The sequence below is a fragment of the Eubalaena glacialis genome, chromosome 1 (genome assembly GCF_028564815.1).
Source record: "Eubalaena glacialis isolate mEubGla1 chromosome 1, mEubGla1.1.hap2.+ XY, whole genome shotgun sequence".
NCBI lineage: Eukaryota > Metazoa > Chordata > Mammalia > Artiodactyla > Balaenidae > Eubalaena > Eubalaena glacialis.
Window position 1 is genome coordinate 28,288,499 of NC_083716.1, and position 14,080 is coordinate 28,302,578.

The 14,080-nt window shown below is 57.0% G+C and overlaps 1 protein-coding gene across 1 annotated transcript in view; it reads left to right on the top strand.

Annotated features, from left to right (window-relative positions):
• The first annotated feature begins 2,237 nt into the window (after nt 1-2,237).
• The window catches only part of LOC133091031 (uncharacterized), a 53,044-nt gene continuing 41,201 nt past the window's right edge, over nt 2,238-14,080 (top strand). The window contains exons 1-2 of the mRNA XM_061189842.1: nt 2,238-2,340; nt 3,672-3,920. Coding sequence (XP_061045825.1) covers nt 2,238-2,340; nt 3,672-3,920 — 352 coding nt within the window. The remainder of the gene's footprint in view (nt 2,341-3,671; nt 3,921-14,080) is intronic.

The following is a 14,080-nucleotide window of genomic DNA, read 5'->3' on the forward strand; positions in this document are numbered from 1 at the left end:
ACACACCTATACTACACATGTACCCCCTGAGGATTGAAGACACTTCTATTGATAGTCCAATTCCCAGGTAGCCCCTGAGATTCCAGAACCCCACTCCCCCTGCTCCTGGGACACTTTCCTCAGCACTGCATTAGCTGGACATCCACCCTCCCACACAGCCAGCCCCTGGCAGCTTCCTCCTTGGCTCCAGCCTGTTCAAGTGTCTAGAAAATCAAAGAGCAATACTCCCTGATGATTAGAAGCCCTTTTAGCCAAGACTCAGCCTTCTCCCAGGGCTCCAGGCTGAAGGGCTGGCCTACAGATTTCTCTCCAGAGGTGTTGGCCTCTCCCTCTGATGCTCCCTTTCCTGTTCTTCCCTTTTTTCTCCTATAGTCTTAGTAGAGGAGAAAAAAGCCAGAAAGGAAAAAAGGAAAGAAGAAAGAAGAGGAAAGAGGAAAGAGGAAAAGAAAGAGAAAGAAAGAAAACAACCCAACCCCAAACACAACCCGGGCTCCGACCTGTCAGGGTTGGTTGCTTTTCCCGTCTGCCTCTAAATGAACCTTTTCTCTCTGGTGTTTTCAAAGCAGCCCTTCCACCCCCCAACCTAGGGGCATTTACACTTCAAACAAGGCGCCCGCCTCGCTGCGGAAATTTAAAGGCAAATAAACTTTTGGGGAGTTGCTCTGATACCCATCTCGGGATTTGCTTCATTAGCCGCCTCTGTGCATCTGATCTGCCCAATAAATCTTTCTTGTGGATCTCCGCTCCTTCACCTTCTCCGCTCCCTTCCCTGCCAGGCTTGCCTGGCGCCGGGCACCCCCGCCCTTGCCTCCTTCCTCTCTGACGAGCTCCGGCCGCCAGGCTCTCCAGTTGTCTCCCGTCTGCTTTGTCGGGTGTAGGTGTCCGGGAGGCCTTGGTCGCCATTGAGCTTCTCTCTCCTCCCCCACAGTATACACACACAAAGGCACCCCAAGCCAAGCCAAGAGCGACTAGCACCCTGAGCTCCCAAATGCATTTCTGGGCAGACTGTGCATGAAGTGCTCGGTAAACCCTTTCCGGTGCCCCCGATTGCACCCTCTCCCTGCCCGACCCTTCTGCTCCTTTTCCGTTTTCCCATTCCCTGGCCCAGTGCTTTCTACCCTGGCGAGGAAAAGCTGAGGCTTGGCTGCCTACCCTCTGCAGGCAGGGCCCTGACCTGGGGCCCCAGGCGCCCGACCTGGAGCAGTTGAGGAAGGCGGCTGGGCCGCGAGGGGGCGGGGGAGGGGGGCGCCTGGTGGGGGCCCGGGGAGCATCCCAGCCAAGCCCCTCCTTGGTGGCCTGGGCCAGCCTTCCTCCTTCCACTCCTTCCACCTCCCGGGGAGTGGCAAGGGGAGCCAGGGCCGGGGCTCTGAGGGAGGGGATTAGAAATTCCGAAATTAAATGTATCTCCCTAGGAAATGCTCCCCACAGCGCGGACCAAATTAAACGCATTAAAGTTCAGGGCGGGGAAAGCTGTTTAGAACCAAGGGGGGAAAAACAGGTCCAAAGGGAAGAAAAGCAGAAACGGAGGAGCGAAGAGCGGAGGGTAGAGCAGAGCAGCAGCTCCACAGCCAAGCTTTTTTTCAGAATTATTCCCAGTTTTGGAAGTCACCACCACCAGAAAAAAAGAAAAAGAAAAAAAAGTTTGTCTGACAATCCAAGTCCGGGACAGCTGCGGCCCACTCGCCCCAGGGTCCCGGCGTGCACCCCGGGGCGCATTCTCTCGGCGACCAGGTCCCAAGCAGTCGGCGCACGCATGCTGGCCCCTCTCCAGCTCGCCCTGACCGGCTCCAGCCCGGCCGGCCCTTTCCCCTCCTCCTCCCCATTCTCTCCCCGCCCCTCCCCCTTCCTAGCCCTCTGGTCACGTTGGAGGATGGTTTTTTTTTTTTTTTTGGAAGAGCTTCTGGTACAATATGGAGCACCATGGGCTGCAATTTCACACTCCACGGCACATTCCCCCTAAAGCTACTTTCTTTTTTTTCATCTAAGACCCCCTAATTTCTGCTTCCTCGCTCCCTCCCTCGCTCCCTCCCTCGCTCCCTCCCGCTCTCACTCTTCTTTTCCCGCTTTTGTTCCCAATATTTGGGCTCCCTGCGTGAAGCCCGGGGGGCCTAACTCCCGGCTGGCCCCGCCCGCTCTGTCTGTTGGTCCTGAGGAGGCCGGGCGCACGTGCTGAGCCTTCATCTTCCCCGGCCCCTCCTCCTTTAACCCGGCTTCTCCTCACATGAGGTCCTAGCGACATGCCGGCCCTTCACAGCTCCTTTGAGGGGAAACGACAATGCAAGCCACTTGGCCACCAAAGCGGCCTCTTAGCCGCACGGGCCTGCCAGGTGGCTGCCACCGGTGGGCCACCCGACTGGGGAGCAGAAAAAAATGGTCAAGTCAGGAGAAACTGGGCCAGCAATCTATAGGGTAGGAGTGGAGGGCTCTGTCCAACAGAGAAAAAGCTCGAAGGAGGTGAAGGGGGCGCAAGAGGCCCAGTGAGGCTCTGGTACTCCTGGACAGCCTCCCCCCACACACACTTATGGACCTCTGCACAGCTAAAGGGGCCACTCACTCCAAAGCCCAGGGAAGGAGCAATAGCCTCCACATGCACAGTCCCTTTGCCTCTTTGAGCTTCAATTTTCTTACCTGTAAAATAGTGATAATTACACCTGTCTTGCCTCTCCGTGGAGCTAGCCAATAGGAAAGCATTTAAAAAACCAAACATTTCTATGGTAGATAAAGGAATAAGTGCCTAACTTTCTGAACCCTTAACCGTCCACAAAGAGGGAAGGGAGGGATTTGGGCACTTAGGCAGGGCAGGGGGTGGTTTTTTCCATCCAACTTCTACCCTATAAAGGTAACTAGAGGATTCCTCACTGCCTTCCTTTCCGTGTTCCTCCCTTTCGGACTTCTTTTCTTTCCGTTGTCGATACCACACCCTGTCCATGTTCATCACTCTGCTCTCTGTCTCTTTCCTGCCACTCTTCCACTCCCACTTCTTGCGCCCCTCATCCCACTGCACCACCGCAACTGCTAGAGAATCAGTTAAATACCACCCCGCCCCCCGCAACACCCGGGTTAATTGTGGCCTCAGGCACGGTCGCCTTTGGGCCAGTAGGCCAAAACCGTTGGGAGGAGCTGGCCCGTTGGTGGAGACTTGGGGAAGGAAATCCCGTCCAGTTCGGTTCCAAACAAAGAAAGTTGGTCCTCCCAGGACCTGCAGTCAACCTGCCAAAGCCAGAGCGCAGATGAGACGGTGGGGAGAGGCCTGACCAAGGGGAGGTGTGGAAGAGGGGAGAGAGGAGGAAAAGAAAGGGATGCGAAAGGCGCTGCGGGACCGGAGAAGGCACTTGTCTCTGGAAGGACCGAAGAGGCTGGTTTAGGCCAAGCCGAGGTCCCCACCTGGCTAACTGCCCCCTCCCTTCCTCCCCAAGGGTGAGAGAGTCCCAGTGAGGCTGAGGGTCCGTGCGAGTAATGATTAACCCTCTTCTCAGCCAGGCCCTGAGTCCTGAGCCTGACCTGTCCGGTGAAGGGAGACAGTGCCGGCGGGCCTCCAACGTTCCCAGCGCTACCCTCCACCGCCACCGCGAAGAAGGGGGCTGCGGAGGAAGGGGGCAGACAGTAGCATGGGGCAGCCGAAACGGGACGGAGTGCAGGGCAGGGGGAGCGCAACTTCAGATGCTGGGCAGACCAGGGGAAGCGAAATAGCCACCGCCAATGTACAAGGAAAGGAAAGGGCCAAACGCGGGAGAGGGCGCGCGGCTCTGCGTCGCTGAGGAATAGTTGTAGGGGGCGGGCTGAGTTTTCCCGGAGTTGCGAGCAAGCACCAAATCTACTCTCTCGGATCCGTCCGCGGCGCGCCCGCCCTCCCTGCCTCCTCTCCCAGCTGCTGTGCGGACGTGAGGAGCAGGCGGAGAACGCGCCAGAGCCGGGAGCGGGTAAGGAAGGCAGGGGGAGCCCCGCCAGCCAAACAGGGAAGCGAGGGGCAGGGCCGCCCAGGCGGGGGCCAGGCTGTTCGGCGCCGCGAATTGGCCGGAGACAAAGGACCGGAGCGGAGGGGAGAGGGGATCACGGGGTGGGGGGCGGGTAGGGGAGAGGGGATCACGGGGGGGTAGGGGAGAGGGGATCACGGGGGGGTGTCGAGAGGGGCTGATGAGACAGGGAGAGAACCAAAGAAAAGGGGTCTCTCTGGGGAGCGGCCGAGGTTCGTCTACTCCTCCCGCCTCCGCCCACCTCGGCCTGGAGCCGGGACGTCCCAGGGGCTCACTATCGCTTGGGTTGCTGGCCGGAGGGCCTGTGGCCTGAGATCCGGGCAGAGGGGTGTTGCTGTGGCTCTGGGGCCGTGTGTGTGTCTGTGTGTGCGCGCGCGCGCGACAAGGTTTAGGGAAGAGGGGGAGGGGAGGGGAGGGCCTTTGCTTTTGGGTTAGACCCCTGCCCCACGCTGCTGCAAGCCTCCACCCTCCACTTCCTGCAGTCCAGAGCCGTCCATCCCCCGAACTTGAAACAAAAGGGCTTAACCGAATCTCTCAGGAGTCAGGGCACGGGCTCTTTCTGGAAAAAGTGCTTTGGTTTGAGACTTTAAGGGTTACTCGAATCCAGGATTATTTCTTAACTTTCTGCAACTGTTCCTGGCGGGGGGGAGATGCAAAGTCAATCTCGGACAGAAAAAAAGCTCAGGTCCCAGTGGTTCGCTCTGCTCTCTCTGAACAGGCCGGTCGTGAGGTCTAGACCCGCGGGTAACGAATATAGTGAAGAGAATGAATGATGGAGGGAGGAAGCCTCTTTCAATTTCTAAATCGATTAAGGAGAATTTCTGATGTGTCTCCTTGGGGGCTGAATGCCTCTTGAAGGGATCGTGTGAGTGTGTGAGTGTTGTGAGGGTGTGTAAAGGTGTGTGTGAGCGGCGTGGAGTGAGTGTCTAGGCAAACAGCTGTGTCCCAGGCGGGGCTGAGATAGGAGTTCAGGAGCCATATTCACACCTCCCCCTCCCCTCTCTGCCCTCAGCCGAGGCTGCACCGAGGCCAAGGCCTCTGCAGCCTCTTCCAGCGGGGCCGCCAATCAATCCTGCAGGTCAACACAGCAATTAATAACGGGGTGAGGAGGCCTGGCAAAAGAGGGTGGGGAGGCGTAGGGCTGTGTCTCCCCCAGGCCCTGAGGACCCGGCGGCAGGACAAGGGAATAGGGAGGGGTCTCCGAGGGCATAAAGATCCCTGGGAACTCAGTGTGGGCCCAGGGCCCCAGGAGGGAGAGGCAGGGGACCAGCGACAGGGAAGCAGAGAGCCAGCTGGAACAGGCCAGTGGAGTAAAAGGAAGGTCATCAAATAAAGGGCTTATTTTTATGGTGCTGGGAGTAGAGGCGTCGATGGCCAAAGACCACAACTGACCTGGTAGCCAATTCTCTTCTCTTACCCTTTCCCTCGCTTTTTCCTGGTCTTCGCTGTTCCCGAACGGGCTCAGCGAGACTAAATAAAACCCGCATCCCTCGCAAACCCGGCTGCGGAGGTTGCACCAGGGCGTCCGCGAGGCACGCACGCTCACTCGAGCGCGCATGTCATTGTCATTTTGAACCAGCTGGATGGGTATAAAAGGGGCACGGGGGCCCTCTGGGGCACGCAGGGTCCCCGGGGGAGCTGTGCCCCGGCCAGAAGTGTATAAGAAAGAGGTGAGGGCCGAGGGGCCGGAGGGGGGCCGTGAAAAAACGATAGAAGGCGGCTTGGAAGGGAACGGAGGTTTCCTTCTCTCAGACCCAGCCCTGCCCAGTTCCACAGCTCCTCCCCACAGTTCCCCAAGCCCCGGCTGGGCTGGCGGGAGTTTGATCCCCGCAAAAGCGGGGAAAGGAGGGAAGGGAAACGGAGTGCGGTGCGCAGCTGCTCTTCCCGGCCGCCCGCCCAAGCGCGCCGGGAGAGCAGCTCCCCGGGCAGACGCAGGTAGGCGCAGGCGCCCCTGGGTAAGTGCCCTCGTCCCTTGTGGAGTATCCCGAACACCAGGAAACTTGGGATGAGAGCCCGGACAGGTGCTCAAGGATGCCCCCACCGCTCTTCCGTCTCTTTCCGAGGCGCTGGGGAGAGGGCCTGGCTGCATCTTCCGGGAGATTTGCAGGGACTGGAAACAAGGTTCACACACCTCAGGCCTGCGAAGCAGTGAGAGCCGCCTTCTAAGAGGGAAAATGGCAAAGTGGGAGTGTCAGGAGCCTGAGCAGACAGGACGGGGAAGGAAGGAGGGGTGGGGTCAGGAGGCGGCAGGAGTCAAAATAGATTCAGGCAGAGTGAGGGAGAGAGAAACCCTGTGCAGGAGAGGAAGAAAGGGGGAAAGAGGTTCCCAGGAAGGCCCAGCCATTAGGTCTGTCCTTGGGCTGCATATTTATACGGTCGAGGGGGTGCACAGATGGGCTCTCAATTGAATTCCATCTTCAACACCATCAGAGATTGATTTTGTACTCGCTTTTAATTTTGCCATAATTAATTAGATCATTACAACTGTTTGCTATTGATCTCCCTACTTAAACCTCTGATGTGGAGGGGTGGCCCAGATCCCTAAAAGCCCAGGAGGTGACAGTTGACACTCCTGGAGGCCCAGATTCCCCAGTGAGGACAAGGCCCCCAAGGGGGAATGGAGGCAGCCAAGGGACTAGGCCAAGAAGCTACAGGAAGGGCAGTGCTGAGGGTGGAAACTGGATTATCTGTTGAAAGAACTAGAGCCTGAGCTGGTAGGGGATGGGGGGAGGAGGGAGAGGAGGAAGGCTATTTGGAGAAGGAGAGGAGTGAAGCAAAAGGGGCCTGGAGTTAGTCCTTGACCTCTGTGGTATTATTTGAAAAACTCTGGGAAACCTGATCCGACCCTCTCCCTCCCCAGCAATCCAAAACTAAACTTGGGTCCCTGGCTTCCCACCCCTGAGCTACACCAGGACACCTAGTGGGCAGATGGAGTGGAGTTGGCAGGCCTGAGGGAGGGGTGGAGGGGAAAAAAAGAGAGAGAGCAGCCCTCCACTCCCTTAGCAGCTTCAGATTCTCCTCCCCACTCGGGTCCCCTGGGGCCTGCCATCCCTCCTCTTGCCCCAGGCCTCCCTTGAGTCGTTTATTTGGGGAGCAGCCTTCTCTCCACTTGCATTATCTACACCAGTGCTTACACTTTGGTTCATACTCAAATACACAAGGCCCTCACACATGTGCACACAGACTTGTGCACACAGCCTGTCCCCACCCACTAGCACACATGCACACGCAACCACACTCCATCCCCACTAGAAACTAAGGCCTTCCCAGTGCTCCCAACTTGGAGGAAGTCAGGCAAAATATTTTTACACTGAAGGAAAGTGGAAAGATAAAGTCCTAAATGCACAAAAGAGAGCAAAGCCCAGGTTCTGCAAAGTGACCAACAGAAGTTGTAAAACTCACGTTTTCTGGGTGGAAAGTTTTTAGTTGATTCAGAGGACACTGGGATGGAAGGCCCGGAGGCCTCAGCGGCGGAAAGAGGCCATAGAGCCCCAGTCCCCAGCCCCGCCGCCAGGCAAGCACAGAAAGAAAGAGGAGTGGGGTCCCTCGACTTGGCCGCTCCCATGCCTCTCGGTCACCCGCACCCCCCTTGCCTGTGGCGCCGACGGGTCCTCCTCTCTCTTACCTGCCCGGCCCGCGAACTGTTCCATGCTTTACTCCCCGCCGCTGCCGTCTGGGCCTGGGTTTCGCTTCTCGGCTCCTCCGCGGCCCGCCAGCGCGTCTCGCCTTTGCCGCCGCCGCCTCGAGATCTGGGCGCAGTCACCCAAGACCGAGCGGCTCAGATAACCCGGGCTGCCCGCCGCCTCGGCTGTGCGTTCCGCTCGCGCCCGCAATCACCCAGCCGGCAGCGCTGAGGCACAGCCACGCGTCCAGGAGCCCCGGGCTCTCTGCCCCGCGCACACGCGTGCACACGCACCCCGGCCCCGAGCCCGCCGCAGGCAAGCCGCCGCCGCGCTGCCGCAGGCACCCAGAGACCGAATCCCCAGCCTAGACGCCCGCGCACCCTCTCACCCCACCCCCTCTTCCTCGCTGTCACTCGCTCCCATCAGTCGACAGCTTCACAAGCAGGGGCGTCTTCGCTCTCATGCTCTCCCCAACTTTGTGCGCTCCCCTTCCCCACGACTCTCAGCGCTGGCCCCCTGCTACTTTCTCCACCAGCACTTGCTCCACAGCCTGACACACACGCCCGGATCTCAGCCCATGTTTCCAAGATTCCTACAGACGCACCCCAACTTTCTTGGGCAACATAGTCATTCCCTGTCGCCAGTACATTGTGGAACTGCTCAATAAATCCCTCACAAGCCTCTCCTGCTCCAAATTCTTTCCTTTTCTTTTCTCTTCTTTCCCTTCCTTTCTCCCTCCCTCCCTCCCTCCCTTCCTTCCTTCCTTTTTTAAAAATTCAGAATAAAAGGAAAAACTACTGGCTTCCTTGCCTTAAGGAGATGACACAGGCCCTGAGGAAAGGGAGAATTACCAGACCCCTCCCCGGCTTGGCCATGCTGAGAGGCCCACCCATTTGAACCACACCATTCCACAATATTCTGGTCCTCTCACTCCAAGTCTCTTGGACCCTTAGATTCACACCTCCTCCAAGCACACTCATGCTTTCATCCCTGATCAAAGGCTCACTTGAGCTTTGTCCCACATCGTGCTCTCCCAATCTGGAATTTACACCTCTCACACCTTTGTCACAAGTTCTCCCTCAAACCTCTCATACACCACTTTGCTCACACCCACCTTCTTGTACTCCTCCTTCTTACACACTCACACACCTCTCAAGCACAACTGCTCCCACTTCTACCACCCCGCGTACCCCTTTCTCAGCTGCCCCACTTTACACTCGCACTCACTTGCTCTAGGCCTCCCACTCTCATGCAGCCTTGCTCCCACATGCTGAGTAACACTGGGAGGCCATCAAGGAAAGTGCTGGGTAAGCCCCAGTGTGCAGGCAGGGGTCTGTGGCTGGCCCCATCTCCTGCACATACACCTCCAGGCCTCAGGCAGAAAGGCACCAAAGCAAGGGTCAACGCCCAGGTCCACAGGACCTACTGAGCCAGCTTAGGTTAGGAATGGAAGCTCTTCCCTGGGAGTCTCAGACACTTCAGCTGAAGTTCCTTCAGATAAATTATGCAGCTCGGGACTGGAGAGGCACAGGCATCCAGAGGCAAAACCCTTATCATGGTTCCCCAACTTAAATTATTTCTTTTTGGCCACGTGCATCTTGCAGGATCTTAGTTCCCTGACCAGGGATTGAACTAGGGCCCTTGGCAGTGAAAGCTTGGAGTCCTAACCACTGGACTGCCAGGAAATTCCCTTCCCCAACTTAAATTTTTAAAATCTTCCCACAGGAACATTAATCTCTACTCTTTCAGGGAAATCATGACCAAATTACTGTCTTACCAATATGTGATTTAAAACATCAGACTTCACTCGTGTTTCTTTGCTTTTTTACTTCTTTTTATAAATCAAACAATGATTTTCCAATGTAAGAGTATGGAAACCTAAAAGTAAAAAAAAAAAAGTTTTTGCTTTTTGTTATACACAGAACACCATTCCCAAGGACAAGGATGGGAGAGCAATGTGCATAAATGAAACTCTAGTCACACACACACCACATTCTCATGTGGTTATTCCATTACACACACCACGTGAGATGTTCACACACATAGTTAGCCTCTCTATCACCTACTCAGAACCACACACATGGGCCATGACCTGCTGAGTCACACCTCCACTGCAGGGCTCTTTGTGCCTTTGTTACCACTGCTTTAAAATAGTGGTTATAATCCTTGCCCTTCTCACAGGTTTCTCTTGAGAAACTTGGGTGGAAGTGATTGATAAAATGTGAAGTGCGACCACAGACATATTCATTGCTCTTGTTCCTGTGTTTTCAGAAACGGGAGTTGAGACCCAGCATTCCACACACACACATAGCAGGGAGGCACCCACTGGGGAACCAGGTGTTTTGAACTGGGGACACTCACAGACTCAGCTCAGTGTCCCTGCTGCTCCTGAGCCAGCTTGTCACAGTTACCTGAACACAGGGCCCAGGGTTGGGGCAGTGCCAGGGCTGGGGCCTAGGCCCAGGGGAAGGCAGCTGAGGCCATTGTGCTAAGCAGCCTGTCGAATACCAGTGGGACCAAGAGGAGGAAGGAGCTTTCTTAGCTCTTGGCTCTGATACTTTTGGAGCCTTGGGGACTCTGGAAACCTGCAAAGTGATGCCAGTCAAAGGGCAGGCCCTGCACCTCAGCCTCCCTCCAGCCTCCTCCCTTAGGTTGTGCTTCTCTTTGTCTCCCAGCCCTCACCCTTGTCCCACACTGCCTCTCAGGGCCCTTCTGCTCATTGCCCGCCCCATTGATTGAAAGTCTCTCTCAGGTTCTCCAAGGAGTCCCAGGAAAAATGATCTGCCAGCCTATTGATTCTTCATTAGAATTACATTTTCACGTGTGCTAAATTGGTTTTAAAAGCTTTTTCTGTTGTTATTGTCTTGTCAGACCCTGCGGTCCAGGGCAAACCAAGTTAAAACGTTGTGGCTTCCTAGGGAAAAAAAACCTCACCGGGGCCAGGTCTGTGATTACTCGCTTTCCTGCCTTATTGTTGTCATGATGACAATTGTGATTTGGTTTAAGTATCTTTAGGAAAAGGGCCCTGCAGGAGGCCACTCAGGTCAGGCTGGGGCTGGCTGGCGAGGTGGATGTGTGTGAAGAGGGCTCTGAAGCCCCTGGAGGAAAGACACCAGAGTAGTTTTTCTTTCCTTGAAAATTAAATTTAGCACTCGAACCTGTATTAATTGCTTCTGGGACAAGAGGAGAGGGGAAAGTTTTAAAAATCACTTTTATTTTCTCCACACCCTTCCAGATTGAATACAGGAGAAATAGAAAACACAACCTCACTTATTCTAGCTCACTCCCTTTTCCCCTAAATAACTGGGGAGGGGGTGTCAGTCTTTCACAAAGTGCTGAGGGAGAGGTTGCAGCCTCCTGCTTTGTAGCAGGTCAGAAGCCCAGTCACAAGGATGCTTTTAGTCATTACACTTTGTGCTACGGGAGGAATGAATGCAAATGAGGGTGGAGAAGTGGGAAGAGAGAGGTTAGGGACTCCCATAGAGAAAGGGGGGTTGGGGGGCCAGACTATCAGAGAGAGAGAGACAGACAGACAGACACACACACACAACGCGGAGTCAGTCTGATGGGCTGTTCTTTGCAGAGGACAGAGAAGAATGCAAGGGAGAAAGGAAGAAGAAAGAAAGAAGGGGAAAAAGAAGAGGGACTGAGAAAAAGAAATGTACAGAGGAAGGGAAAGAGAAAGAAAGAGAGAAAGAGCGCAAGGTAGGCAGAGGAGCAAGCCCCCGGGAGCTGGCAGCCCCTCCAGCCCCCGCCCTCCTCCTGGCCTGGCAGCTGGCGGGCAGTGCTGGGGAGTGGGCACAGGGCAGCTGCGGAGCCCAGGCAGGAGAGCTGAATGTCTCCGTGATGTGTTTATCCCCTAATCAGTTCATTAGTTATAAACAACATGACATTAGAAGTTAGGAGGCAGTTGATATTAATTTTTATTTAACTAGTTGATGTTTAATCCGTCACGCCAGGCTGGGTAGCAGCGAGAAAGATCTTCCTGACACAAAACCAGTTAGAACTTCATAAGGCGCAATCAGTGTCCCCGCGATGAAACAAACAAGAGAGACAGAGACATAGGGAGAGACAGAGGCAGCCTGGCCAGAGATGGAGCCGGCGAGGCGGGCGGGGGAGAGAGCTAACCCGGGGCGAGGGCTGGAGGGAAGTAAGCTAGAAAGGCTGAGAGTGTAGAGGACGGCTCGGCGAGCGGCAGGCAGCCCTGAACTGGGGCCTCCAAGCCCAGCGCCGCCCGACGCAGTAGTGAGGGGCCGGGTCCGGCGCCCCGGAAGGCCCGGCCCGGGCAGCGGCGGGGCTATCCGCCAGGGCCCTGCCAAGCCTCGCGAAGCCTGGCCGCGGCAATCACCAGCCTTCCGCCGTGGAGCGCGTTGGGTGTCCGGCGGCCTGGCGGGCGGTCAGGGGCTAACGTCCCATCCAGGCGAGGCCTGGACTTTCCCAAACTGTCCTCGCCCAAGTCCGGAGGCCCAGAAACCCCTCCTGTCCTGCTTCAAGAAGAGCCGGACGGGCAAGAGGAAAGGAGGAAAAGGCGAGGTGTCTGTGCCCAGCGGCTCAAGTTTGACAAAGTTTGCAGCGATCACAATCCAGAGCAGGGTGTGTGTGTGTTGGGGGTGCTCGGCAGTGGCAAAGGGGGAGGAATTGAGGGACAGTCTGGAAGTTCTGCAGGCGGGAAAGGGCTTTCCCCCGAGTTTGCCAACCCCTCCAAGGGCGTGCCCGCGTGCTGGGCTCCGAGTAGGGACCAGGCTGTGTTGGTCGCGGGATCCTCGGGTGGCCGTGCCCGATTAAGCTCCCACCTCAACCCCGCCCCCAAGCACGAGCCGCTCGGCTTTTTCCACCTTCACCCCGGGCACCGGCCGGGCAGTGGCTCGGTCACGGCTTCGTGCCCAGGCACGGGCGGGGGAGTGGGGTGGCTCCGCTGTAGTTTTCCGCCGTCGCGAAGGACACTGCTTGGAGGCATCCTCACCCGCGCGCAGACTCAAGCCGAGCATCTCACCATTTGCATGTTAATCTGCCTCCACCGCGAAAAGGAAATCGCTGAAATTCCGAAGAAAATTGCCTCTCGCCGGCGGTTAATAGTTAACTCAGACGGGAAAGTTCCCAGGGAAAGGCGAATGCTGGGACAAGAGGCGCAGGGGAGGCGGCCTGGGAGGGCTGCGGCGGGGCCCCGGCCTCTCCCCTCGCCCGGGGCGCTGGGCCCTGAGCGCCTCCCCTCCTCGGGCGGCGCGTCCCCCACCCCGTAATTAGCGTCGTTTAGTTCACAAAACCCTTCCTGGGAGAAATCTGTTCCCTCGTTCCGGGGCGCAGTTCAGCACCTGATTCCGCCGGGTGAGGCGAATAAATCACTGCGGCGGCGGCGGGGGAGCCGGACCCGAGCCTGCCAGACTGGGGCCGCCGGGAGAAAGAAAAAGTGAGAAAGAGGCGGCCGAGTCAGGAAAAATGATGCAGGAAGATGGCGCAACCCTAGCGCAGGGACAGCGAAGGGTCCGGGAAGGGAGACCCAAAGAAAGACAGGGACTCAGAGGCAGAGAGGGAGCCAGAATAGAAGCGGGAGATACAGAAAAAGACGGAGAGAAGCGGGTCAGAGACAGTGAGAAAGAAAAGAGAACGAAAAGAAAGGGAAAAGGGAAGTTAGGGAAGAAAGAAGAGCAGGGAGGGAGACTAAGAAGGAGGGGACAAAAGAATAAAGAAAATAAAAGAAACTCAAAAGAGCAAACTCTTTTGTTGATCTACAAAAACTCCCCTGCGAGGCTCAGCAGTGGAAGCGCGCCCCGCGGCGGCCAGGGCTCACGCTCAAGGGCGGAAGACCCGGGAGGCCCGGGCGAGGAGCGCAGTCTGCGCACTCCGCGCTCTAGGCCGTATCGGCGCAGAACCAGACTCCAAATTGAAGTTCCAGGGCGCGAAGCGCACAGGAGTATCTGCCCCTGGAAGCAATGGACTTTTTGTGTGGGATGTCATCCTGGATCCATGGCGGGGAGGGGATGGGTAAATAAAAGGCGCACGGCTCTTTCTTGGGCGCGCACTGGGCCCCTGGAACTTCCGGCCCCAGCGCGAGGGGAGGCAAGAACCCGGGGAGGACAGGCTTTGGCTGATTAGCGCAGAGCCCCCAGCTTTCCGGTAGCTAGAACCACCCCCCCCCCGCCCCCCCTTCAGCAGGGTCTCGGTGAACATCCCTCGCTTACAGATTTCTAGCGCCCAGGCGGGCGCGCTGGGGCACAGCTGCGAGAAAAAAGTAACTCAGCGAGAACCGCGACCCGACGCCAGCGGAGGGCGCATTTCCTGAACCGCTTCCCCGCGGCGACTGAGAGGCGCGGCGCAGGTTCGGCTCGCTCTAGGGGCCAGGCGCGGCACTGGACTGCGCAGGCCAGAGGGTGGGGAGGAGGAAAGGGAAGAAGATAAAGAAGCGGGGGAGGGGACAGGAGCCGTGCAGAAGAGAAGCAGAGAGAAATGAAAAGTGGAAATGCGGACTGGAGGGAAAGGCAGAGC